We start from the raw sequence: 27,808 nt of genomic DNA, 5'->3' as shown, positions 1-27,808 counted from the left end.
AGAAGTAAATTTAAATGTAAATGACATTGGTCTATATGTTGCATGTGTTACGCTAAATCAGTCTGTGAGGTGAATGAAATGACCACAATAGCACATGTGCAATACAGTGACAGCAGCATACATAGGACACAGAGCTGCTTGATTGTGTCAGGTCAACACATTCTCACTCCAGCCTTGTCAAATATCAACATTTGGTCATGGACTTTTCACCTCCAGATATGACGTGCAAGGTACCCTGGGTGCATTGGTTGTTGACGTTGTGGAATGCCGTGTCAACCTCTGCCTGTTACATGTATTGTCTTCTTTCAAGATACACTTCAGTTTTCACAGGAAATTTACCTTTTACACACACTCTTTAAAAATAAACACACTATGTCAGTACAACACCTCAAATGTTCTTTTTTTCCCTTCAATAACAAAAGCATGTGGTTAGGTTTAGGACAAAAGAACAGGGTTTGCCTTTATAATCTCATGGGACGTGAGCACCACTCTCCCAGGTATAAGTTGGTGTTTATTGGACCCATCCACCACCCCTCCCGCCCACCAAAATTGGACTTTCGCCGCCGCAACTGTTGTTCTTGCTCCCCCACATATTCCCCTGACACTGCCGGTCACCATTATAGTTTAATGGCGCCTGTATGTATAAAGACAGCTTTGTTGCCGGTGTCTGACGCCACAAGTCATTGCCTTAGTGCTGGATTTCGACGACTTCGGAGTGAGACTGGGTTGGCCAGGTGAGCGTTTGTTTGCCAGTTTGTGAGTGACGTGGATCATAGCGCAGCATTGCTCTTCTTGGTAGTTGTAGTCTGTTGTGTGACATTGAGACAGTGCCTGGATGCAGGTGATAGATGTGTTGTGGCAACAATGCAGCAACAGCACAGACGTTTCATATACAAGACATATATAACCCTTGCAAAGCATCTCTCGGCCTCCCTTTTAAAGCTATGTACTTAAATAAGATTAATTGCCAAAATAAATAAAGATATTCAAATCATTTTCCAGCACTAGATTCATTTGAAAGGCCATGGAAACAACGTAACCTCCCCCCACAAAGATTTTTGTTTCAAACTACACCAAATTTCGGTCTACTTGATACTTATATACTCATGTTATATTTTGTGTCCTGTGCTGCAAACCTTTAAACCTCTGTAGCTCCAGTGTTGTGTGCAAAAAGTTAACGTACAGCCCTGCTATTTATTTTCTATAATTAATTATTTAGGCTACATGTTGTGCAGCTGCTTATTTTCCAACAGGGAAAAAGTCCCTGTCTTTGCATTTTATTTTGATCACAGTCTGTTTTTATATCTGAAATGTTTGCAACTGAACATGTAGCCCATATAGTAGAAAATACTTAAATATGTATATCATGTATCGCCATTCAGCCTGAAAATACCTAGGTATGAATTTTGTCTATATCGCCCATCCTTACTTTCTAATTATTCTGACTTTAAAGTTGAAAACTTTGAGTAATTAATAATTTTGCATTAGCATCTGATTATTTTTGCCCTTTAATATTTTCTAACCTGTTTGTTTTTGGGGCGTTAATGAGCCTCCATATCGATCACTCCACTACCTGCTTTAAAAAAAAAAAAAATCTAATTTGCGCGTGCGCTTTTCACATGTGGGTCACGCGAAACCGCATTACACACATTTCATCCTTCCACCAATGAGGAGCTGGGAAAAACAATCTTAGCTTTGCAACTGAGCGAGGAACTTGTCGGGCTGTAGATGAAAACACCACTTCTGAGTTATTTAACGTAACTCGACACGGTTATTTTTGATTTAACTCGCGTGAATGAGTTGTAAAAGTTGCGGCAGAGACTCGCGAGGCGCTAACTTGTGGGATTAGTTTGCATGCAGCCCGACAGCGGAGGCTGACTGCGGTGGGATGGGCTGTGAGGTGTTCAAGATGGCGGCGCCCTGTGGAGTGCAGCTACTCTAACAGGTAAACAGGTCCGATTTTTATATGTGTTTTGTGTTTTTCTTACAGCGAATCTCAACGCATATGACTTGTGTTGCTCCACATAAGAGTTTAGGCTTTCTTCTCCGCCGATTGAAGCCGGCTGACAGGCGAGATGAGTCCCCGACCGAGTGTGGGTCGCTGCTCCCAGCTAACGTTAGCTCTCGGCGTTGGGACCGACTTGTTTTTGGAAAGACCCGGTGATGGATTTAGTAGACGTTGGTGCTTTGGGCGTTTAGTCGTGCTTATATGTGCGTTTTCCGCCGGGTTTGAAGAGGCTATCGGTTCACCAGAGGAAAGATGCTTGTGTATTTGTATAATCGGATAAAGTAAACCCAACCCTGCCCATTGTTCTCTGCGAGTTGTTTACGACAGGCAGCAGCCAGTGGTCAGTCCCTCATACAGCAGTCTCAGACCTCAGCCTGTCCGGGCTCTGTCCTGGCTCTGCACTGCTCTCGTTATGCATGTCACTGTTACACATTATCACCATTAGCTTTGTGTTTTATTTATGTGCTTATTTGATGCTTCATCATGTAGCACAGTGTAACACCTCTTGCAGCTTTCTGCACCAGGCTGCCTTGCTTTTATCTCTGGGCTGCAGTCACACCAGTTTTCTCCCCTATTATCACGTCAATCAGTAATATCCTGTTGTTAGCATGTGTTCGTGCAGTCGTCATCCTGTCACCATGGAGACAGAATGGTTCACTAGTTTCACAATTTGACCTCCTCGACCTGGCAGTGGCAGGGCTGCAGACAGGATTTGAGAAGTGCTGAGGTCACGAGTTGAATTTCCCTGCAACCAAAATATAATGTGTCCAAAATGTGCTATTTATGTGTCATATTTTATGTATTAAGCTATATTTATTTTCTGTGCATTAATTTCCCAAAGCCAGCTCCAAAGTGTTCTCTGTACTGGAAGGATTAAAAGTTGGGAAATACTGCATGTTTTGGGGGCTTGTAACAGGGTTGGAAATTAGCACCAGCCAAACGCAGGTAAATATGCAGGTGGCTTCACTCCTGGCCAAAAAACTGGTAGATTTTGAAAGCCACAGTGGCGTATAGTGAGTATAGTGCTGATGTAAAGAACAATACTTCTTTCTTGATGAATATAAACATGTTATTCCGCAAAACCTTATTTAATTTAGCAAAATATGGGAAGCATCTCACTGCACAAACATTACATGTCCAAACACAGAAGCCGTTTTACAAGACCTTTGCCAAAATAAGACTAGTCTAAAAAAAATGGATATCTGCTGATCTAAATTAAGGGTCCTACGGTTGGTAAACTTGGATGGGTTGGGGTGAGCGAGGGTCTGTGGGATTTCCTGGGAATATAGAGTAGTTTCAGATAAATGCGGTTAACCACAAGCTCCCAGAGCTGAAATGTCCTCATACAGCCTGTTTGTTTGGTACTCAGAAATGCGAACGATGACCCCCACCCTATAATGATAGAAATTCTAGTTTTTGTGGGATTTTAAAAAACAAATCTTCTATTTTAATCTTGTAGTTTGACTTCCCATTGTCGTGTCAGCCTGATGAGATAAATATCAACTGATTTTTATAGATAATTTGATAAGTGTCAGAGGAGACATTCTGTAATATTAATTCTTTTGCACATTATGCTGCAGTTTTTCATCAGGCGTGCAGCTATAACATATGAACAAATTAGTAGTTTTATTCTTGTGTCTGGCTGTTTACATGACCGATCCCTCGTGGAATTATTCAGACACATTATTAACAACGAACCAAACATTCCTCTAAGTAACCCCCAGGCAATTAACAGCACAATATATTGACCTCATACAAATATGAGTACCGTACATATAATGAAATATCGTACAATGGAAAGTAAATGAATACAACCTCACAGGTAAAATAATAATTTACAATTTTAAACAAATGTAACCCCAACAAAACAAAATCGCCATATGCAGATGTTAATGTCAGTTAAAGCATTGTATATGGGATTGATAATTAAATCCAATGTAATCCAAGGGAAGTTAAGAATGTGGATTTAATCTTTTCAGGTTGTTTCTCTCCCTCTGTTCGATGCTTTATAAATACACTGAGTTGCCAGTTTATTAGGTTCACCTAGCTAAAACTAATGCAGTCTAATGTAGTAGTCCTGTCGTCCTTTTATCTTGTTCAGCATATTTCTATTAATAAGGGTAGACTAAATATTAGCAACACCTCTCAGTAGAATGCAGTAATGTGCTGTATTAAAACTTTTCCATAATATTTTACCCCATATCCATGACTTTTTAAAGTAGTGTAAATAGATAGGATTGTAAAAAGATTCCCAGGCATTTGCAAATAAGCAAACTGCTAGTGCTTGCTAACTTAACTCACTCGTTAACCAACTAGCTTCATATGCCAATAGACCAGACTGGCACATGCAGGTACTTCACAAAGCCTTGGTTAATATGCTACACGATCGCTCCTCAGCATTTTCCTGTTTCTCTCCTAACGTGAAAGCGCAATTCTTTTTTTAAAGATTATTTTTAGAGCTTTTTGTCTTTATTATAGAACAGTTGGAGAGTGACAGAAAACCGCTGCTAAGGTCTCAGCCTACATGGGGTGCACACTACCCACTGAGCTAGACAGCACCCCAACAGCATATTTCTTTCCCCCAAAAGGGGGTGCAGCGTGGGCAAAAACGCAGTGCAGCCATATATTTCAAATAAGTAATACAAGGAACAAGTTTTGGGATTTTTTTGGAACATATTTTAAACAGCAACCACAAAAAATGTATTTTCAAAACTTTTCCAGAATATTCTGTCAATTTAAAACCCTCTCCAGGCCTTGAAAACAGTTTTTCATACATACATTTTCCAGGAATTTCATGACCGTAGGAACCTTGCACATAATCATCCATGAGTTTTTGGGTGTATTAATTTTGATTAATTAATTTGGCTAATTGAATTACCATCATGTTACTTAAAAGCCTAAATACACGTGCAAACTCGTAACCTTATCATTACGGAAATCATTTGTCAGTTAACAGATTGGTGGACTGACAGAAAAGTAGTTTTAATAATCAATTAACTGTTAGCAAAGAAGCCTAACATTCTCTGGATCCAGCTTCACAAATGTGAATAGATTAACTACTTTGAATATGATGCCAGTATCTTTGGGTTCTGGACTGCTGCTCGGACAGAACAAGACATCTAAAGATATCACCTTTGCCTCTGGAAACTTGTGTCTAGCATTTTGCTCTATTTTCTGACATTTTAAAGACTGAAAAGTTAATTGCTAATTCAAAGGAGTAATTAACAGATGAATCTGTAATTAAAACAATTGTTGGTTGATGCCCTAAACCTGGTTTACTCCAGTGAACCACGACAATATTCCCATTTTCTTTCATCCCCTGCAGCAAGGAGATAAAGGAAAATCTGCTAGTAGCTTACTGAACAGAGCGGTTAGGTTGATGAAAATCATCCCCGCAAATGGACCGAGCAGGCTGTTTGTGTCTTTTATGACACTGCTTTCAAATATTCACCTGTGAGAAAAGGAGGCTGTTGGTAACAGCTTGCACACAGCCAAATGTAATTTCCAGTTTGTACATGGAGGTGCTCAGGCTGAATAAAGGCTCTTTGTGTCCTCCTGAGCGTTCCCAAGCTGTCAAGGATCACACTGAGGGTGGTGCGTGTTTGTGCCACTGACCTGTCCCTGCAAGACGCTCGCTTGGAGGGTGAAAAACAGCCATGTTTGAGTCCACTTTCCATATCCCGACTCCCAAACCCCATGACTGAGCAGTTAATTGGTAACAGGGAGGCAGTTGTGCTGTGACCTCTCCTGTGAATCAACAAACAGGAGTGTATTTGAGCATTTAACGTCTTGTTTTGATTTGTTATGAACGATGGAGTCTCGAGAATATTAATGTCATCATGTTCCAGAGGGCAGTGTTTTTATCTGACATATAACTTCTGTTGAAGTAAAACAAATAAGCTGGTTATTGATTAATTTCCTCTCATCTCTCCAAATTAGTCTGTGTTGTCTTGGTTTCAATAGCAGGCGACTGCGTTGAAAGATTCAATATTCTGCGCTAATGTAATAGTTGGTGGGACTCATCCTCTAGCGTGTTGAGTGTTTTGGCCTGAGTGTTGAAAGGAGATCTTGAGAGCTGATGAGATGTCTGGTGCTGATTCATTACTCCTGTTAGGGAATAAGCTGCTGGGTGCAGACACCCTGACGATAATGACCTGCCTATCAGGATTATTTATTCCTGTTTTTCAGATGGAGATTTGCAAGGCTCCCCTGGCCTCCTTTACTTTGAATGACCGACTGAGCGTCGAGACAAACTGTATCATAGACAACATAAACAGACTAATAACCTGAAATGGTGCACACATTAGGCCAGGTGGTGTCTCTAAAGCACATTTCTGTCAGGGGACAATAAATGGCAAATATAGCTCTTGAATTAAACTCAGAGAATTTGTAGTAAGTAGAGAGAATTGAACTTATCTTTGATGGGGTCACATAAGATGCAGGTCATATATTTGTATCTGTCACACTGTTTTAGTTACATCTTGGAAGTTTTCTGCCTTGTCTGTTTGTTTAATGCATTCTCTGAAATTTTCTTGAGTTCTGTATTGTATAAGTGTTGTAGTTTCAGTTTATTTTGTTTGTAAGGCTGTGCATGGTTCAGTTATGATATTCTCAGCTCATGTGCTGAATACTAGAATTGTTAAGGAAAATCAGTGATAAAATTCTGTGTGTTTAGATTCAGCTGTTTTCCCAGCTAGTTAAGTGTGGTGTGATTCACTTGTTACGTGGCGATGTAGAACCAGCGTTCCCAACCTGGGGTTCTGGATTTCTTTAAATGTGGCACAAATGTCTACTTGGACTCAAAGATGAACTAATACGTTTTTGGTGATCATAGGTCAAATGTCAAGGGTTCGGTGACCTTGTCTGCTTCATTTTTGTAAACGTGATATCTCAAGAATACCTTAAGGGAATTTCTTCAACTTTGGCACAAACGTCCACTTGGACCCGAGAATAAACTGATTAGAATTTGGTGGTCAAAGATCAAGGTCACTGTGACCGAACAGTACATGTTTTTGGCCATAACTCAAAAATTTTTGCGCTAATTATGAGAAACCTTCACACAAATCTCTAATAGGATAGAATGACAAAGTGACAATTTTACATCCAATAGGTCAAAGGTCAAGGTTACTGTGACCTTGTCTGTCTCATTCTTGTGACTGTGATATCTCAAGAACACCTTGGGGGTCTTTAAATTTGGCACAAACGTCCCCTTGGACTGAAGAATAAACTGATTAGACTTTGATGATAAAAGGTCAAGGTCACCGTGACCAAACAATACATGTTTTGGAGCCATAACACAAGAATTCTTGTGCTAATTATGACAGAACTTAACACCACAATCTCCAATAGGATAGAATGATAAAGTGATGACGTTATATCCAAAAGGTCAAAGGTTAACTTCATCGTGATGTCATAGAATTCTGCATAAAACATTTTTTCTGGCTATTATTCAGTGTCATTTAACAGGAGCAGGAGGGGAAACATTTGGTCAGATACTGAATTGGTGACACACTAATCTTTGGTGTCCATCTTGACACTGTACTGATTGTATAGATCCTCTGTGTATGAAGCATCCATGTTTTTACAGACAAGGATGTAAACAGTAAGAGAAACTTGATTGGTGTATGGAGGCATACAATCGCAGGGCAGTAATCCTAGTTTATGATCAGTGCTTTCGCTCATGAGTTACTGGATAATTTTCAAAATAAAAGAATATAAGTAGAAAAAAAATCACTCTTTTGGTTGGAGAGGCCACGTCAGAGCTAAATTTGTTACGCATGACAAGGGGTCGCAAGATGGCACAACTTCATTTGGGTTCCCACGGTCATGAAATACCCGGACAAGGCTTGGAATGCACAATATTGTTTTTTTTTTTTTGCCAATATCCGATACGCCGATATGTAAAACCTCATTTGACCGATAACCTTTATCAATAAATCTACTTCTCCCCAACTAATTTTAGTTATCATCAAGTCTCCTCTGTAGTGGAATTAATATCATATTATGCATGAATGCCCTAATTGTGATGCTCCATCAGCAGATAAGGACATGAAATACAGTAATTTTCCATGTATGTAATATTCATTCATTGTGCAAATTAAGAAAAAGCATGATGGCCAATTCTAATAGTTCATTTTAAAGCTGATATTGGCCGATACAGATGATGTGCTGATATTATGCATCCTGAGTTTGTACGTTCCTGAGATTTATCGTCTCATTTCAGTAACACAATATGTTTATTTACTTCGCACATTTTGTCATGTCATAGTAGGAGAATCACATGATGTCAATTATAAAATGAATGATGGCTGAATTCCATTTAGCTGCCTCAGTTTCAGGGTCCTGGTATTGTGCATGTCGGCTCATTGTCTCGCTGTCTTGACTTACAGTGCCACTTGAGAAGAGCCATTGTGAGTGTTATCAGTAAAACCTGTGCTTTTCCTGTTATGACAAGTTAAAATGTCTCCTGTGAAAAATGGCCTGTTCTCATTAAATTTAATTGGCACATTGCTGCATATCAGATCAGTGGAGTAGTGTGAAACCATCAACAGGAATGATTGATGTGTCACCTGTGTGCACATAGTTTGCAAATGCGGTATGAGGTAGAGGTTTAAAATACCTCAGGGAACCTTTAATCAGTCCAGTTTCACCAATAAATCCTTAAACCTGCTTAAAATGATTTTTTGGCCACTTAGGGAGAGTGCAACAAGCTGTAAACACAGCGCTGACAAATTATCACCTTATGTAATAGGACTAACAGTTGCTTATTTACACATCCAGCAGACACAGAGTGACATTAGCATTCATTTGGAGTCCTGTTTGTGTCCACCTGGTACGTGAAAGTCGCACATTAACTGTCTCTCAGTGCTCGGCTCTGCACACACACAACCCCTGAGGGAAACATCTGGCTCTTTAGCTGCTAAATGCTCCACTATGTTCACTAAGTAGCCACTAATTTTTTTTGGCTGCTGTTTAATACTGGGCTTACTTTAAATGATTAAGCTTTTAAGTGAGGTTTGTCATTTCAGCTAGCAAGCTAGTGATGTCAGTGCACAGCTGCAACTTGCTAGTAATCTTTGATACTTGTGCCAGTTAACCCATTATTACCAACACACAGTTTTCAGTTATTGTTGTCAGTGGTATTTAATACGCCAAATGACTTTTCAAGCAATTTCATAGTGGACAAATTTCTGAAGTTGGAATAAAATCAAAAGAGTTTTAACTCAGTTGTTGCGTGCTCCACTGATCTAGATCATTCGGTGTAAGGTGGTGCTAAAACTTCGTCTTACCCTGTTAGGGGTTGCGGGGGGCCTGCAGCCTATCCCAGCTAACATCGAGTGAGAGGAGGGGTACACCCTGGACAGGTCAATGGACCCTGGACAATTGTGCAAATTAGCATTGTCGCCTCACAGCAAGATGGTTCCTGGTTCAAACCCATGGTGGGGGGTTGTGTGCGGAGTTTGCATGTTCTCCCTGTGTCAGGGTGGGTTTTCTCCGGGTACTCCGGCTTCCTCCCACAGTCCAAAGACATGCAGGTTAGGTTAATTGGTGACCTAAAAATGTTTAATATTATCCTATGTTTTTAGTCTTGGCCCATACCAATACTGAAGTTCAATGACGTAACAATAGCTGCCTGCTCTCCAGTGCCGAACAAGAAGGAGCAAACCAGGTTTACGATAAACATGGAGTTGGACTCCAAGTTGAGGCAACAAAATACAAAATGTTAAGTTTGTACAGTTCATCTTTATCGAATATATTGATACTGACTTGACAAGAATACTGTCGACATATGACGCCTTTTATCTCGTGTTTCTAGAGGTGTCTGTTTTTGCGGACATGTAAGAAATTGTCATCTTTCTAAAAAAGAGTTTGGTGTAATATTTTCCAACAGAAGCAGGATGGGAAATAATCTGAAATAAAATCTAATTGTCGTCTTGCAAATACAAACTCAACAAGATCCCCAAAACTCTCATCATCTTTCAATGTGAGAGGGTGTTAGACTTCAGTCTTTTATAGTATTTTAAAGTCTTTTCAAGAAAGTCTTCTAGTCTATGGTAGACATTGTGTTCAAATGTGTGTTACAACCACAATCTGCTCATAATAGGGATATTACACATAGGTCTCTAATGGAGTGACCTCATGGGAACTGAAGCCACATCACTCTGGAAGGATGTTGATCATATTATTATTTAAAGCCATTTTTATATCCAGTTAACTCATTATAGAAAACTTCCTTTTTGAGGAAATGCCTATTGGCTGCTGCCCAGCACAGAGTTGGTATTGTCATGTGACCGCTAATCCAACATCACAGCTCTAACTAATTCTGGGAAATGTTTATGAATTGGTCTTGGTTCGCTACAGAGGTGCCTGGAGACTGTATTGGTGGGTGGCCCCAGGAGTCCTCCAGGCAGGCAGGGACGGACACCGTGAGAGAGACGCTACCTCCACCTCCAGCACTGCCACCACCATGGCCAGGGAGCAGCCCAACGTGGGGGACCTCCTCCCACTTCTTGAGACCTCCGACCTCCACCAGCTAGAAGAGATCAGAGGCCTCATCAACGAGCAGCTCAGCAGTGGTAGGGCAGTTCGGCTTATTTATGTGTTCATAGCTGCATTACTGTCCTTTTTACCATCTGTTTTAATGGACTGCTTTCTTTAACATAGTTCCACTGTTGGTGGAATTTACTGATTGTAGTATGACCTCTACTCCTTTCAAAAATGAACTAATTCATTGTGTGTTTTCCTTGAAGAGCGAGGGTCCATGCTGCTGAATGGGCTAGTGGACTACTTTTTGGAAACAAACTCTGCCCAGGCCATGCATATCCTCTCCTCAGTCAGAGAGCCACACGATAAGGTGAGAAATGCCCCGACACAAGCTTATGCCTGCTCACGAGGAGATTTAAAATGGCAAAAACTTGTGGTGAAATCAATTCATTCCAATTGAATCGCTGGGATTAGAGGATCTACTCCACTTGCTTTTCTGCTTTCCTCACCCCGTGTACTTTGACTATTAATTCATGCTTTGAATTTCCTCAGTTTTAGAGGGACAGGCGTAAAATGAAGCTTAAAGGGTGACTTCTGTATTTTTCAACTTGGACCCTATTTGACTATGATTTTGTGCCTAAGTGACTAATGGGAAGAACACATTTTGACACTGTTTCAGTATTGAGCAAGACTACTATAACCAGCAGCTGCAAAATCTGGTTGCAGTGTAACCACTCAGGGCATTTGTGCACCGTCACTTTACGTCGTCCTTGTTTTGCCACTGTCAGGTTCAGACTAATATGTGTCTGAAAGCCCTATGGAAAGGATCCCTACAGAGATATATATTTTTGGTGAATAATAAGACCCTTTTTGTTTTACCAGAAACACCCCTGGAATCGCTGTTGTCAATCCAACCAGACTCCATTTAAATAAGTAGTACTTTTAACACTGTAAAACATGCTTCAATCAAAGTCGACAGAAACAAAATTAAACTCACAAAAACTGTTTTGGTTTGTCCTTTCACTCTTCCAACAATTACCAACTGTGGCTTGGTTGAAATAAACCTTTAATTCACCCAGTTAGATGTGAAACTATGTTGGATTTATACACGCTAAAAATACAGTTTATTTAAATGGAGTTTGGTGGGTTTGGTGATTGCAATCTCGGGGCTGTTTCTGGTTAAATAAAAAGGATTTTACTCTTTAACTGAAAGGTCTGTCTCTGTAGGGATCCTTTACATAATGTTGTCAGACACTTGGAATAATAATCTGACAATAGGTTCACAGAGTTTATTCAAAAGACGTATTTGTACCGTTCACTCTCAGTCTCATTAATGTCTGCAAACCGTTCCTCTCTTGTGGAACACTTTCACTGCCTCCATATTGCTGTTGTTGTTTGTATTTGCATATTGCCATAGCAAACGAAGATGTGGATTTGCCGTGGTGTAAGGCTTCGAGGTCATCATCATTATTTCTGCAGTCCTCTGTGATTTTATTTGCATCTAATCAAAACACTTACACCATCTTGGAGTCTGAACTTTGCGAGAGAGGTCAGAGCAGAATCACAGCGGTGATTTGTTGCTGTTACTTTGCACAATACAGAGTGTTTATATCTATATATGGATATGGAAAAAGCACAGTTCTTGAGAAAGCTTTCTTTACCCTTTAATGAATAATAAGACAATCTTGTGTTAAATACAGAGCTAACCCTGCTGTCCGTCATTCCCTCCTTCCCTCCCTCCCTCACAGCACCTTCTGGACAAGATGAATGAGTGTATGACCAAACAGGCCTGCCGGCTGCCCACCCTCACCCTGCTCGGCCATGTAATCCGCAAGCAGCCGTCCTGGATCCACAAGATCGCTCGATACCCTCTGCTGCTGTCGCTGCTCAAATGCCTGAAGGTAACACCCCAGTTAGGACTCAGTGAACAAAGAAATCTCTGTGTCAGGGTACTGAGAGGTGGATGGATGGATGAGGATTAGAGAAGTTTCATCCAGCTGTAATATTTAGTCAGACTCTTCCTCAAAGACAATTTTTTTAATTACATCTTTTCAAGGTTGTGGTTCAGCATCAAACTACTGTAGAGGTAGCTTTTACAGACTAAAGATTTAATCCTAGCCAGTACTGAAAGTGTGCTGTTGAACTGAAACGATTAATGTGGTCCAGATTTGACATGCTGTATTCTTGATTAGCTTTGTCAGTGAATGCTCCTTAGAGAAACACCGCATGTTTGTTTGCTCAGACTGGAGAGAGGTGAGGTTTACAGTGGTGCTGTGCAAACATTTGTTGATTAAACTCTCAATCAGATTAGGTTTTTAGCCATGCCAGCCACAGGGCACTGGGAATGTGATGATGGTCCACCGTTCTGGTCCAGACTGAAATGTCTTGACAAGTTATAAATGAATTGCCACACATTTTGGATTCAGCTGCACCTCTTTTTACCAAAACACGATGGTCAAAGAGGTCTGCATCCTGGTTTAGTGATAAAATATATGCTCTTAACAGGCCTGCAGGAGAATGAAACGCAAATGGTGTAAATTTAAACTGGAAGTTGTTTACTTCTCACGGCACATGATATTAGTGTGTCTTAAATTACAAGCCTGCTTTGTTTGCTGCCGGAGCAGCCTATTAAATGCCTCACAAAGTGCTGTGTAAATATATCAGATATAACTGGCATTGTCCCCACTTGCCTGAAGACTGCTGTGGTTAAACCTGTACTTAAGAAACCTCACCTTGATCCCTATCTGAATCGAGGGTCTAATAATAGAGGTTGTTGTGTGCTGTACAGATTGTACAGTAAAGCCTCTGGAAACCAACTTGTGATCCCTGATATTAGGCTATATAAATAACACTGATGTGACTTGAGCTAATTGTTGCAGCAGTTCCTATGAAAGTTCCTACTTATACATGGGTTAAACACCAGTTAACGGATAAAGAACTGGGTTGGTGAAGTGTTTTGCCTCATAATGACATTTAGAAACCTCAACTGAGAGAGACTGTCTTCACCAGATCATCAGTTAAAGGTTCTTTTAATATCTGACTTTATCATCTACTCTAATACTTAACTCAATTCCCCGGCAGACGGACACGGACGTAGTGGTGCTGATAACTGGAGTGCTGGTGCTGATCACCCTGCTACCCATGATCCCTCAAGCTGGGAAACAACACCTGTGGGAGTATTTTGACATCTTCGGCCGCCTGGCATCTTGGAACCTAAAGAATCCCGGTAGGCGCTGCCTGACATGTCTCAAAAACATATATATACACATGTAAAGGGGATTCTTTTAGATTGTTTTCAATGGGTCAGCCCCAGCTAGTCCTTGACGTGTCAGCTACTCCCATATTAACTTCTAGTGCAGCAGCAGCAGTAGTGCAAAAATGCCAAAATTGTAAACTCTCACTTTGTTTGCCAAATATCTTGCTGTTTACGAAGAATTTGTTAGTCTGGAGTTCAAGCTTGTCCATTTTTTCCCCCTTTGATGTTTCTTACACGTTCAGGACACGTTTCAGAGGTTTATCTAATCCACCTGCACGCCAGCGTCTACTCACTCTTCCACCGACTCTACGGCATGTACCCTTGCAACTTTGTGTCGTACCTGCGCTCCCATTACAGCATGAAGGAAAACATGGAGACTTTTGAAGAAGTAGTGAAGGTGAGATTATTTTCCCGTGTCGCTCTGCTTTGTTGCTCAGCATAAAAGTTTTTGTACTAATATAGATTTTGTGTTCAGCCGATGCTTGAACACGTTCGTATTCACCCAGAACTGGTGACAGGAACCAAGGACCATGAGCTTGACCCCACCAGGTAAGTGTCATACTGCTCTGCCTGGCAAAGGAACGATTTTGTGTTTAATCATCTTTTCTGTGAGTAATGTTGCTTTGCTTTGCTGCAGGTGGAAAAAGTATGAAATCCACGATATCGTCATCGAATGTGCCAAAGTGTCTCTAGACCCCAAGGAGGCCTCCTGTGAGGAGGGCTACGCCACCATGCCTGAGAACTTTTACCCCCAAGTCCACCTGCGACCACAAGACTGCACTTCCAGCCCCTACACAGACCTCCACAGCAGCTACGGTCAGAAAACACTTCATACAAGTGATGCTTAATATGTCTCCAACATGGCAGATAGGTCACAAACTCTTATTTTACAGCCAAACAGTACACTATAACAACTAAAAATGTTTTGCTTCTTTCATTGCTTTGTCAGAAAGAATCTGCTTTGATTTCACTTTGTATCTCAAAGAAACCGCAATCTACAAATGAGTCAATAATGAAAATAACAGTTATTTGGAGCTCAAGTGATTGGCTAGCACAAGCCCTAACCTCAACTGCCTCCAACCTAGACATGTTGATGTGACGGGTACTAGCTAGTCACAGGACTTGCCAAAAAAAAGCAGTGGGATCCATAATTGCGTTGACAAAACAGCTCCTCAAAAATGAAGCCAAAACATCTTGATTGCCCCCTGGTGGCTGGCTGCGGTATAGGCCATAAACCCAACCCCATCCATGTTAGCGTATGGGACATGAGCTAAACTAAAAAATGAAAGTTTCTTTCCCAAAGATAGTTTCTAATATTTTTAAGTAGTTCTTGTCACACTGATATATGTATAAGTGTTCATTTCTCTAATATGTTCGGTTTTAATTAGTAATTTGATGCTATGAAAAGGGGGTGTGACATCATGATTGACAGCTTTGTGTGCCAATCCGTGTGCTCGCATTGAGTCAGGCTGGTGTATGGGTAGGAACCCGATACCGCGGCTTCACTTCCTGATCACGACTGCGCAGACTTTGGCTGCAAATAACATCAACATTGCAAGTTGGCAGCACCCATATCCAGGATATTTTGGCTTCATTTTTATACAGGTGGATGAAGGCATGTCATCCATCTTTATGTGCGGTCTACAGCCCCAGACAATTATGCCTTTAATCAGTGAGACCCTCATGTGTTTCATATTAAACATTGTGTTTTCTAACTGGTTTAAAGGACAAACCCCAAACTGTGGTGGCCCAAAGAGTTGAGAAAGGCCACAGGTTGTTAGGTGTATCCATTTGAAGATTGATCAGACTATTTATCTTCTTGACAACAGGAAGCTCTTCTTCGACCCCATTCTCAACTCCACGGCAGCCGCTACCCCCACCTCTGTCCTTGCCCCCCTTCTCAGGGACACAGACCTCCTACCGCAGCCCACAGACCTCCAGACGGCAGGTAAGATCATCCATAATACGGTCAAACGCTGTCAGAATCCTGGTTTAGGGCACAAGACTGGTGAGTAGCTGAGCAGAGAGTTGTTCCAGAGCAGCTTCTGTTTGTTGCTAGCTCTTGTACACGCGGTCATGTTTACACTCCATGAATCACCTGTTTTCTGAAGACGCGAATGGACAGACAGTTTTTGAGTCATCAAAGTCAGCAGGCTGGCAGACAGTCGGGTCAAGCTTCAGGAATTACAACACGTGCCCCCTCCCGTCCTTGTCCTGCCACCTCTCTATAGACACTCCCAAGGGCTGGTTGCTATGGAGATGCCGTCTCTCCCCTTCTATTATTGGGCCAGCCACACGAGGGAGGGGTCCGGGTGTTTTTCTGCCCCCTGGGGTCTGTCTGAGGATTTGTCTCTGCGTTACACTCCCTCCGACCCAGACAGACGAAATGTTTGGAAAACATGGGTGACCCGCCATTTTAGGATAAACATTTTCAGTTGGCTTGAGTTTGTGTTGTTGACGTGTTATTAGTATTTTATTCAAGGGAGTGTGAGTGAACTGTGTTGTGCTGGTGACATGTCCTTTAACCAAGATGCTGTACCTACACCTGCTCCACTTTCACTGCTTCGTAAAATAATAATGAAACAAGGTAAAAGTACCGAGGATCTTGAGCCAGTCCAGATACATTTAGAGATGTTGTAATTAACAGACAATATTATCCAAGATATAATAATTACAGCAACAATGGTAACAATGCAGCAATTTCCTGGCCTTCACTTGAGTGACAGACTGCGGCTAACATCAGACTTCCCCCCCCCCCCAAAAAATAGTTTAGCTGAGATGCTGAGTGAGCCACCCAGCTCTTGACACCTCGTCTCATGATTGGTTTAGTTAGTAGATGCCTGAACAACAGCCACACAAGTATGTGGCATTTGCTGTGTAAAGGGCTATGTTTTATTTCATAAAAACTGTACAGTTTTTTTGCGTGTTAGCAGAGGGTTTTTTGGTCTCAGGTGAGTTTGCCAATCTCACCAACCTGCTTGTAAAAAATATGGGAAGTCCGAGTAACAATCTTAGATACCGTAAATTCCTGACAGCTTTGTGTAAATGTTTTGAAACTTGTCTGAAATGTGTTTGAGTATTAAAACATCACCAGTGAAGGACATAATTTGTGGATTCTGGGTTAATACAACAATCAGGGATTGTGTCTTTAAATTGCAAGATTTCCAAATTTCATTTGTGCTTTGTATAGATGTAGTAGTAGTTGTAGTTTTGGGCAGCACCAACAAAATGCTGTTTTCCTCCCATGTATTAGAATAAAGGTTTCAGCAGCAATTATCTCAAGACGTTGACACATAAAAGCAGAACTGTTTGCTTGAGCAGACAGACACCACTGTGAGTGACGAAATATGTGCTTTTGGTAATTTGGGTGAACTGACCTGTAAGATATGAGTCCACACATATTTCACAAGCTGAGAACCACGTGTGCATAACCAGATGTACCATATAGACTCTAGATTTGTTATGCACAGCAGCAAGTCAGAATTAATAGAACAGTTTGACATTTTGGGAAATGTGTCTGTGTAATATGAAATTATAGCCCACAGCCCATGGTCGTCTTATCTCAGCATAAAGACTGGAAACAGGTGGAAATAGCTCGCCTCGCTAATTAATGTTATACTTCATTTTATTAATCTCAGGGCTGCAGTGCTAGTTGATCAAGTACCAGAGCGCACCTATGACGTGTGCATGCGTACACACCAAGCAGCAGCGAAGTGTGGTCTGTGGCCATGCCATGCATTATCTAAGGAAAGCTGCAGCAGCCATTCTGAGCTGCGACTATTTGATTCTGTGGCAAAGTGCGGCAGAACTAGCGGCAGACTTAGGCTAGAGAATACCCGCAGCCAATCAGTAAACAACAGAGTCCTGCGACTCCTGTGACATGTTGACCTATGATACAAAGAATTTCCTCCTGCCTGAACGCATAAACATGTCTCCCAGGCTGCATAGAAGAGTAACAATTGCAACAAGCTGTACTTGGCTGCTTCCTGGTGTGGTTTTGGTGTGAAGTTGTGGCTCATTTCAAAGGTTGTGAAACCACTGCTTCCACGGTGGTAAGTTTAAATATGTTAGTCAACTATAACTGTAATGTTAAAGCACGTTTTCCTGACCTCTTCACCTTTGCTAGTTCACAGTTAGCAGCTATAGATAGAGAAACATAATTTAATTCACTGTGCTGCTCAAAGGCTACAACTGGCTGCTGCTAGCAACATTTAAGGTGGAATGTTTTCATGCACTTTTACTCAATGCTCAAGTTGAACAACGTGGACAATCACCCCACCTTAAATGTCAATATAACAACTCTTACAGTTCCGTTTGTTTTTCTCTCTTGCATGATGTACACTTAAGAGATGGTTGGATCTTCAAGCTCTTTAAAAATGTGTATTTATTTCAGCCAGATTTCGCAGACTGTGAATATCTCCGGCAGCACGTCACCCCTGATTAATCCGTGTGTAATCCAAAGTGTAGAAACAACAAGCTGCGGTTTTACAGTGGGCCATTAGTCAGCTTTAGAGGTGCTGGTAGGCAGATTTTGACTGGCTAGAATTCCATATTACTTATACAGACAATAATCTAACCTCCTGCGAGAAAGATAAAAGAGGAAAAAAGAAGAGAGTATTTCCCAGTGGCTTTTTATCTATGTTTCAGTGCTTTCTCTTTGGTGTCTTTTTTTGCAGAACTCCACCTGTGAACTCAACTCTTCCTGTGGGGGGAAGGACCCTCTGTGGAGCCCCTCCTCATTGTGTGGCATGGCCACGCCCCCTTCCTCCAGGGGCATGTCGCCCAATTTAGAGCTCTCCCACAGTGCCTCACACCTTCCCAGCCGCTTCCACTGCACATCAGGTCAACCACACTTTCATGATTACAATAGATTTTAACTCACTGTGCACTATGGTGTTATTTAAGTTTTAACAGGAATCTGGAATTTCCTTTTCTGCTGACTGCTGATTGTTTTGACCCGAGCAGGAGGAAAAGGAACGCCTGCCTCCAGCACTCCAGCCACCTCCTCCCCGCCTCCCACGCTATCAGATGACTTCCCCATAATCTCCTTACCAGCCAACACAGTCCAGTCCAGTCCACCAAGAAAGGTACGCTCTCTCCCCTCCATTTTAAAATCATGTCGTCTCATTTACAGCTTCATTAATCAGTTCACTCAGCTGATGGTCACTTGTCCTTTTGTAGATTTCATTTCTACTTTCCTTAAAAGACAAAAATCCCCAAACACTCTTCTTCCAATTATTTTTTACAGCATAACAGAATTGCAAAAGGCCAGTGGGTGGATTGTGATTATTCATCAGCAGTATGCTGTTTTTCTGAATTCCACAATAGCTTAATTGTTTAGGATTCTGTTCCTCCTATGTCACTTATCCAAAGAAATATGACAAATATGCCAGCCAGTTCACATTATCTAAACTTTTATCATGTTGAAAACTCGTTTCCTTGACAGCTAGAGGGAAACTGATTCAAGTCTTTAAGTCTGTGATTTTGCACTCAGAAGTGAAGCAACAGGAGAAAAGAGTTGAAATTATCATACTCATATTATTGGTTTCCAGCAGCAGTCTGATTTTTTTGGGCTTTTATTCTGGTGTATAAATGTAGAACTAGGCAGAGAATAAGTGTCTCTCGTCAGCCTGTGCTGCATGTCTGTAATCCCATATTACAATGTGAAGAAGGTGTAAATGTTCTCAGAAACTGAAAGAGCTGGAGCGAACCTCTGATTTGTTATCCAAAATGAATCATGATATAAAAAAATTCTTACAACTGTGTGACTTTCCAGGATCGTCGACAAGCAGAGAGCAGTAAGCCTGCGCTGGTGAGACAGGAGCCAGTGAAAGATACAGACAAGAGTGCAGAAGGAGCCCCGAACAGAGGTTAGTCATAACGAGCCTCATCACTGATTTACCATCTTTAATTTCAAAGTAAAGGTCGTCACAGGTCCTCAATTTTCAGTCTGATTAGAAATTAACCTGTGGAAAATCACAGTTAATTTTCAATCTGAAACAGACCTGAGGGCAGTCAGGCCAGAAGCTAATTAGACATGAGCCAAAATATGGTTGACCTGAGCAGACGCTAGTGGAGAGAGAACATCATGAGCTGTCAATTAGCTCACAGCCGTGGTTAAAAAATGCAATAATATATGCCTTAAAGGGTAACTTTGGTGTTTTTCAACCTAGTTCTTGCGTTTTCATGTTTTTGTGTGGAAGTGACAGTGAGAACAGTTTTTGAAACTGGTCCAGTATTGAGTTAGAGCAGCGGTGACGTTAATGGGCATTTGTGCACGGTCAATTTACACCCACTAAAAGTGCTTAATTTTGCCACTGACATGCTCAGATTGTTATTATCAGTGTCAACATTATGGAAAGGATCCCTACAGAGATAGACCTTTTTTCAAAGAGTAAGATGGAACCAGACTCCATTGAAATAAAGAGTCATTTTATCACTGTAAAACACAATTCATAAAGAGTCAACGCAAACAAATTAAACTACCAAAAGCTCCCTTGGTTGGTCTTTTCACTGTTCCAACAAAAACCAACTATACTTTGGTTGAAATAAACCCTTGATTCGTTGAGTTAGATATAAAAATGTGCTGGTTCTTTACAAGATAAAATGACTGTTTATTTAAATGCAGTCTGGTGGGTTTGACCATAGTGATTTTAGCGCTGTTTCTGGTTAAACGTTAAGGATCTTACTAGGGGTGACCCCTAATAGTCGATGATTCAGTGATTCGATTTGGAGAAGTCTGATTCGACTGCCAGTCTCGCCGTCGAATTGTCGCAAAATGTGGTTATGAAACAAGACCGTACCATTCTGACTATATGGGGGTGCTCACTGCTGCTGAACATCTTGATTTGACATAGAATGTATTTGTTTTCCAGTAATTCATGATATATAGCCTATTTTGATACAAACATCAGCCTAATTTCTGTTAATAAAAAAATGAAAATGACACATGCGTTTAATCAGTAGGCATAATCATTTCTACGCATGAAGAAATCACCCAGTTGCTCGATCCAAATAAGATGAGGTGAGTGAGTGTGCTGCAGGACCATCAGAGCAGCATCGAGGCCTATGGTGATATACGGTGGCAGAGCGCATAAACAGACACTTTAGAGGAGGTATGTGCTCTCAAATCAAACTTTTTTGAAGGATTATTCTTTTACCTGAAGTGTCTTGAAACAAATTTCACCGCTGATTTTTTTCTTGATAGACTCTGATTTTTTATTTGGCTACTTTTTGTCGGACGTGGCCAAACAATTGAGAGCGGTGACGCACGGGGGTTGGAATTGGGGGGTTAGATCACTACATGATTCCCGAGTGTGGCACTGCTGCTGCTCACTGCTCCCTCAGGGGATGGGTCAAATGCGGAGAACAAATTTCACACACTGAGGTGTGTGACAAACAGTGGGACTTTAACTTTAACGCAAATGAGCTCATTAATGAATGAGGGGGAAAATAACATGATGTGACGATTAGTCGGCTAAAGGAAAAATCTGTCAAATCAGATTCGACTATGAAAATTCTTAGTCGGGGACACCCCTTGATCTTACTCTTAAACAAAAAGGTCTGTCTCTGTTGGGATCCTTTCCATAATGTTGTCAGACACCTACAATTCCAATCTGAGCCTGTCAGTGGCGAAGACGAGCACTTTTGGTGAACATAAATGCTCTGTTTGTCACTTAGACACAGAAACATGGGAAAGTAGGGGCCAGGTTAAAAAGATACCAAAGTTACCCTTTAAAAAACACATTTCCTCCTGTGATCATTTTGATGTAGCACACGCTCAGTGCAGACAGAATCCACTCTGATCCACTCAGGTTTTTAACACAACAGACAGACCTTAGACCTGCTGCAATACAACAAGATCCTTCCTGGACTTAATTGGACTGAATGTGATATCTGTGATGTATTTGTTGTGTTGGTGTTTAGGCTTTTATGACAAGTTATTTTTCTAACATCATACCCACACTTGTGATACATACCACTTCCTCATCAGATGCAGGAGCTGCTGAGAACGTCTCCATGACTCTGACAGAGCTGTCTGTCTTCATGAAGAAACAGGAGCTGGAGCTTCAGCTGAGAACAGAGAAAGAGAGGGAAGAGGGTGAGTATTGACTTGGTACAGATTATAGACCCAGATCCTCTCAGTGAGTGTGTGACTCAGCATGGAAAATACATGTAACTCAGTGGGGATGTTCTTCAAGAAGAAGAATGCTTTGCATGAGGCAGTGACAGAAAGATGAAATCAGTTTTACTTAAACTGCCTTGTGCCGTCTTCAAAAATAAGTTGGCTCACAAGCATGTTACACTCTTGAATGCTTTTTTGCATCGCTGTGACTGTGTTTGTGTGTGTCTGTGTGTGTGTGTGTTGTAACAGCCAAACCATAAAATTGCCAGACCAAGGTCTTCTCATCCAGAGCACAAACAGTTCCAGTATAAATAATCCAATATAATATAATTATTTAGATATATTTTAAACAAAGATGGCATGTAATCGATAGGGTTTCTTAATCGTTTATTAAACCAGGAAGTCCCTCAAGTAGGAGATCTCTTTTTTCAGAGGGAGAGCTGGCCAAGACTGCACACCAGTTACAGTTTAAGTAGAAATAAAACACAACAGACAGTCATTTAACTCACAAGGAAGAGACTAAAACCAGTTTAAGCAGTTGCATTTCTCAGATACATGGACTTTCAACATGGCTTTACATTTTTTTAAGGGGACTAGATTTTTGCACATTTATTTATTTATTTCTGCAGCATTCTGTGGGTTAAATAGAACATAGAAATGACAACATTAGCTTCTAGGGCTACATTTTCTTGTGATTGACATGTCCAAATCCCACTTGTTTCAGAGCAGAGTCAGTCAGCACAGTGTTTTGTTCTGTCTGAACCAAAAAGTTTTGAACAGGATCATATCTTTTAATATGTGAATTCATTCTCCTGTTAAGCTAAACGCACCTGAGCTCATGCACTAAACATCCAGGATGCTAACACATCCCTGTTTATATCCCTCTGTGTGTGTATTGGTTTAAATCCCACTTGAGCCACTCGTACTAAAAATAAATGCACCTTGAGTATTGTGGACTATTTTAGATAAAAGCATCTGCCAAATGGCGCGAGCTCTGCTGCCAAAGCTAGCTGCTTAGATTTAAACATTTCCGTCCTCTTTGGGGAGAAACAGAAGCCCAGAAACTTCATTTTTGTCTGTGTGGGATAGCAGGCACTTGGCACTTGTTGTGACTGCAGAAATATTTAAGCGCAGACATTGACATTCAGAACATGCAGGTTTAAGTCTGCCACAATCCTCCATATGTTGTTTCTCCTGCAGCTGCCATCACAGAGGAGCTGCTGAAGATCACGGAAGATAAGCAGGAGCTGTCGGGCCTGAGGGGATTCGACTCGCCTTTCTATCGCACCACCGAGACTCTGACTGGTGGTCAGGCACAAGACAAGACTCTCTCCAGCGCCCAGCCTGGAGGTTCAGTCAGGGACACCCACCGTGTTGTCTCAACGCCAGACAAAGGGGAGACCACTGCGAGCACCAGTGGTGTTGGGAGCGAAAGAGGAGGTGGAGGAGCAGGAGACAGCAGGAGCTCAGCCCTCGGCCTCGAGCAGTCCTGGTCCTTCCATTCGGGCTTCACCCCCATCGATCACCACCTGCACCGCAGCCCCTCTGCCCCGGACGACGAGGTGGGCAAGTTTGGGATGTTCTCCCCGAGCCCATGCAGCAAGACCCCCGCCCCTGTGCCCTACGAGTCATTTTTCGACCTGGCTCTGCCCAGGGCGGCCTCGCTCTTCGTGGGCCAGAAGACGTCGGAGGCGGTGCACAAGGCGGCGATGGAAAGGCTGTCGCAGCAGGAGGAGGGGTTGGAGGACGGGGAGGAGGAAGGGGTAGTGTCTGCTTCACCACTGGAGGTGCTGGATCGCCTTGTTCAGCAGGGGAGCGACGCCCATGACAGAGTTCTCAAGAGGTAAATCTAACCACTTTGACTTTTGTTCAAAGTTTTCCTTTTTCATTCTTCCTTTAACAAAATCATATACACACCATAGCATATTTGGAGAAGTCACAAAAAAGTATATCAGGGTGTTTATGTGCCCAAATGCATTGTGTGCAACCACTTTACATGACAGGTGTATTGAGCAATCTGTAGTGCACTCTGAGCGATCTTTTCTTAATACCAGTAATTGTTTAAAGCAGATATAGATTAGCATTTTTTTTTTGTTAATGAATAAATGAACACGTGGAGGATGCAGCCGTGGAGGAAGTATGAGACTCATGGTGATCACACTGAGGAGACTCAGGAGTGTGTTTCGATGTGCTGTTCACTGTGCACAGCCTGCCTGGGTTGTTTCCACTCTGTTACTGCAGCCCAAAGGAAACACCCAGTTGAGAACAAGTGTGACATTGTTCAGAATCCACCGCCCCCTTTCTTTCTCCACACTGACACAGAAACACACACACACACACACACACACAGCTAACCGGTCCTCGTAGCCAATAATACAACCATGTCAGCAAAGTCAGTGCAGGACACAGAACAATCTGGCTTCACTCATTTCAGTCGACCATCACCCCCGTGTCTGTCTTCATTAGAGCCAGACACGGCCTGATGGAGGGGATAAAATAAGCGGAAACAGAGACCAAAGTACGGCATAGACGAACAAGCAATTCAGCATTTTATTATGACACTTGTAGGGCGAGCAATATGGCAATATAGTTTAAAAAAAAGGGACAATCTTTTTAAGTATTGAAAGAAATAGTTTGACATTTCAGGAAATACTTAATTCCAATGTCTTGTTAGATGGAAAGATTAATTCTACTGTCATGTCTGTTTATTAGAAATGAGGCCAGAGTCAGGAGACGGTATGCTTAGCTTAGCATAAGCACTGGAATCGGGATAATCGTTAGCCTGGCTTCATCTATAAGCAAAAAGAAGTCTTCCTGGTGTCTCCACTGATTGTCCAACAGCCTCACAGTGATGACTACAGGAAGTTATTGCTTGGTCGATGCTAGAGTGGATGGTGCAGAAGGATAAACCCCGCCCTACTGTGCTAGGATTGGCCAGAGTGTGAGATGTTGTTCGTTCAATCATAGTGAGAAAATGTTTGAAAAGCAGGGGCACAAATTTCCCTGAAAAAACAGCTTTACATCCAGGGGTATGTGGGCACTGGAGGAAAGCTGACAGAGAGCCGTTCGGACGTGGGCACTGACCTCGCCAACCTCTGGCCCTGGGACATTGGGGCTAACTGGAGGCTTTGTCGGGGCTGAAGAGGGAGTCATAGCAGGCGAGAAGAGAGCCAGGGCCCTCAGAGCAGGTTGGAGTCTCCACATCCTGGGGTACATGGACACTGGAGGGCAGCTGATAGTGGGCACTTGGACCCCTGACTTGCCTCTCAGCCACCTATCTCCATCCCACAGCCCCTAAGCAGCCTCCAGCAGTGAGCTGTGAACTTAACGCATATTGCAAAGATGCAGTGATATCAGAAGAAAGCTTTGTGGCTATGGTCAAAATCAGCGCCCTTTACCAGACAGCAAAGCAGAGTTCCTGACAGTACCTCCCAAATTTCCACTCTGGCATCAGCCTTAGTACTCTCAGCCAGGAAATAGCTCTAGCATTTAACCCGCTGTAAAACCACGACACATCACTTTTAGACTTCAGATATTGTACAGATAAGACAAAAGATATAGTGTGTTAATCAGTGAGTTTTAGAGGTGCCGGTGGGAGGATTATGTTACCTGTGGACAGAGCTAGGCAAGCTATCTCCCCCTTTATGCTAAGCAAAGAATTTCCTGGCTGTGCACAGATATCTTTTTATTAACCAGACCGACATGACATGGTCACATATGAGGACTGTATCACCCTTGTACTGTGTGTGTCAACCTGTGCTTTTCACACCTTTCACGCAAGTTGTGACTCAAGAGGAAAACCTGGTTTGAGTTTTGTGTTTTGGATTACAACCAACATCTATGAGATGTGGGTGAATTTGACATAAATCACTGCAGAGCAGCTTAAGAGAGAAACTTCCCAGAGAGATCATTCCTCTAAAGTGTTTTCTCCATTCTCTCCTTTTCCAGATTACCGTTGCCAAGTAAGTCAGCTGACTGGACGCACTTTGGAGGTAAAACACTCGCAGCACAACACTGCCTTACATTGATAAAAGACACTATTATAAAGACTGCAGATGGAGCATTATTCAGGCATGACTAGCAATTCGTCACGAGCTCTGAGACATGAACAGCATGTTAAAATGTTACCCAGCCAGACAGGGAATTTGTTCAGCGGTTTATCAAAACACACAAAGTTCCCACAGTCCCATGGCAAAACCTGATCAGCTCAGAAAATCGAAAGTTGGCCACTTAGAGATTTTTTTTCCCCCCTCTTTATTTATTTATGCATTCAGTAAACCAGTGTAAGAATCTAATCTTCCTCAGCTGCAGCTCGTAACAAAATAGAAACAGTGTGTGTTTTTGTGAAAACTCTCGGCCAGCTTGTGATTAGAACTCTGGAATTTAATCTTCTCCCCCAGCTGACTGACAGGAGTCATGTCATTTGGATTGCATCTAAACAGAATTCCCCTCAGTGCTCATGGCAGATTTAACCTGTCTGGAGCAGTGTGAAGGTCCTGAGTCAAACTGTCATGAGAATTTTTCTCCAAATGTTCTCTCCCTGCTCTCTTGCCCTTTGCGCGTGTCAACAAGTGAAGCTCTGTTTCCAGAGTTATGTTGAACTCTTGGAGGGATGGAAGAGTGCTGTATACATATGTCACATTTTAAACATCTTTATAATTTGATTAACTGGGTAACAGCAGTCTTAAAGTTACCATCACTGGTTCAAATCAAAAGAGAGACTGGTAAAATCTTGTCAGGTGAATGTGGATCAATAAGCCCTTAAAGGTGACAGGTGCAGGTTGTTTTCAGACCTGTTTGTTTATTTCTTAGCCACCAGGATGTCTCTTAAACATAACAGATGTCAATAATATTAGAGGGAACGTTGGGCCATGAGCCAAGGTACAAGTGATTAGTTTAAGTGTGGATCCAGGAAATCTATTAAATAAGGAACCGGCAGTCACACTGCAGCTCTTTTGTTTGTACCTCATTTGATTGCAACATTTTGGTAGGGCAGTACATTGCTTTTCATTTAAAACCCTTTTTTCATTTAATAATAAACCCCAAAGTTCTCAAAAGTTAAATGTGTTGCTGTTCCAAAAAAAGTCTAAAATTGTCAACTTAAATGAGATTTGTATCAAGAACTATCTGAGTGAAGAATAAATAAGTAAGATGCCAAGTGACAACAAAGCAGGGGCCTGTACTATGAAGCCAGTTCAACTTACCCAGGATATCTTCTTGTTATCTGGTTTGACTAATCCTAACGTTGGCCGTCTGCATAACCAGTACTACAAAGCTGGTTATCAACTAGTTCAGTCAACTCTGGGTTTTCCTGTCCAGCCACGAGTGTGTCATGTAAAGGGGACGGGGTTGTTAATGACAAGCAACATCATCAGAACCATGAATGAAGGAGGCTGCTTCATATCATATAGACACAGGTGTCTCATGTTATTTCGAGCTGCAGTGATGGAATCAGAGTGTAAAAGTAGCAGCACTGTCACTGTGGACTAAAATAAACTTTGCCTAAGTTTAAATCCTGCTAAAATCATATGTTTAGTGTGTAAACGATCTCTGTTTGTTAGAAGCTCTGGTTTAAAACCAGTGGAAATAGAGCCATGGAACAATGAAATGATTCTAGTGACCTATAACAACATACATGCTCCTTTTTTTTTACCTGAGACTCCAGACTTTTGTCCATGGATACTTTTTTCTTCAGTGATCTGACTGGCCAGAGGTCGGGGTGTTGACAGGCTGAGATCCAATCCTAGCTGTTAAGCATAAGTTGCCACGGTGATTTATCCTGGTAAAATGAGAACCAGCTTCGTAGCACTGAAAACCCTGAGTTTACCCTGAATTTACCTCACTAACTTCAAATCCTGCTTCATAGTACAGGCCTCAGGTTTGATGCCCAGAGTTTTTCTAGTCTCATCATTGAGACTTTGTGCAAAAACTTCCC

The 27,808-nt window shown here is 41.8% G+C and overlaps 1 protein-coding gene across 2 annotated transcripts in view; it reads left to right on the top strand.

The window, feature by feature from the left end:
- The first annotated feature begins 1,650 nt into the window (after positions 1-1,650).
- tsc1b (TSC complex subunit 1b) overlaps positions 1,651-27,808 on the top strand; it is a 36,896-nt gene continuing 10,738 nt past the window's right edge. Inside the window, exons 1-15 of one of the 2 annotated variants that reach the window (XM_050053079.1) lie at positions 1,651-1,945; positions 10,370-10,584; positions 10,759-10,862; positions 12,241-12,393; positions 13,574-13,718; positions 13,991-14,145; positions 14,224-14,297; positions 14,386-14,564; positions 15,578-15,696; positions 18,425-18,590; positions 18,714-18,835; positions 19,525-19,618; positions 21,742-21,849; positions 23,074-23,716; positions 25,822-25,865. In XM_050053079.1, the coding sequence (XP_049909036.1) occupies positions 10,476-10,584; positions 10,759-10,862; positions 12,241-12,393; positions 13,574-13,718; positions 13,991-14,145; positions 14,224-14,297; positions 14,386-14,564; positions 15,578-15,696; positions 18,425-18,590; positions 18,714-18,835; positions 19,525-19,618; positions 21,742-21,849; positions 23,074-23,716; positions 25,822-25,865 (2,215 nt within the window). In that variant the 5' untranslated portion in view covers positions 1,651-1,945; positions 10,370-10,475. Of the gene's footprint in view, positions 1,954-10,369; positions 10,585-10,758; positions 10,863-12,240; positions 12,394-13,573; positions 13,719-13,990; positions 14,146-14,223; positions 14,298-14,385; positions 14,565-15,577; positions 15,697-18,424; positions 18,591-18,713; positions 18,836-19,524; positions 19,619-21,741; positions 21,850-23,073; positions 23,717-25,821; positions 25,866-27,808 lie in introns of both variants that reach the window. The other variant, XM_050053081.1, reaches the window with a different exon arrangement.

This window comes from Epinephelus moara, chromosome 9, assembly GCF_006386435.1.
Source record: "Epinephelus moara isolate mb chromosome 9, YSFRI_EMoa_1.0, whole genome shotgun sequence".
Classification (NCBI taxonomy): Eukaryota; Metazoa; Chordata; class Actinopteri; order Perciformes; family Serranidae; genus Epinephelus; species Epinephelus moara.
This window is presented reverse-complemented; position numbering and strand designations above follow the sequence as displayed.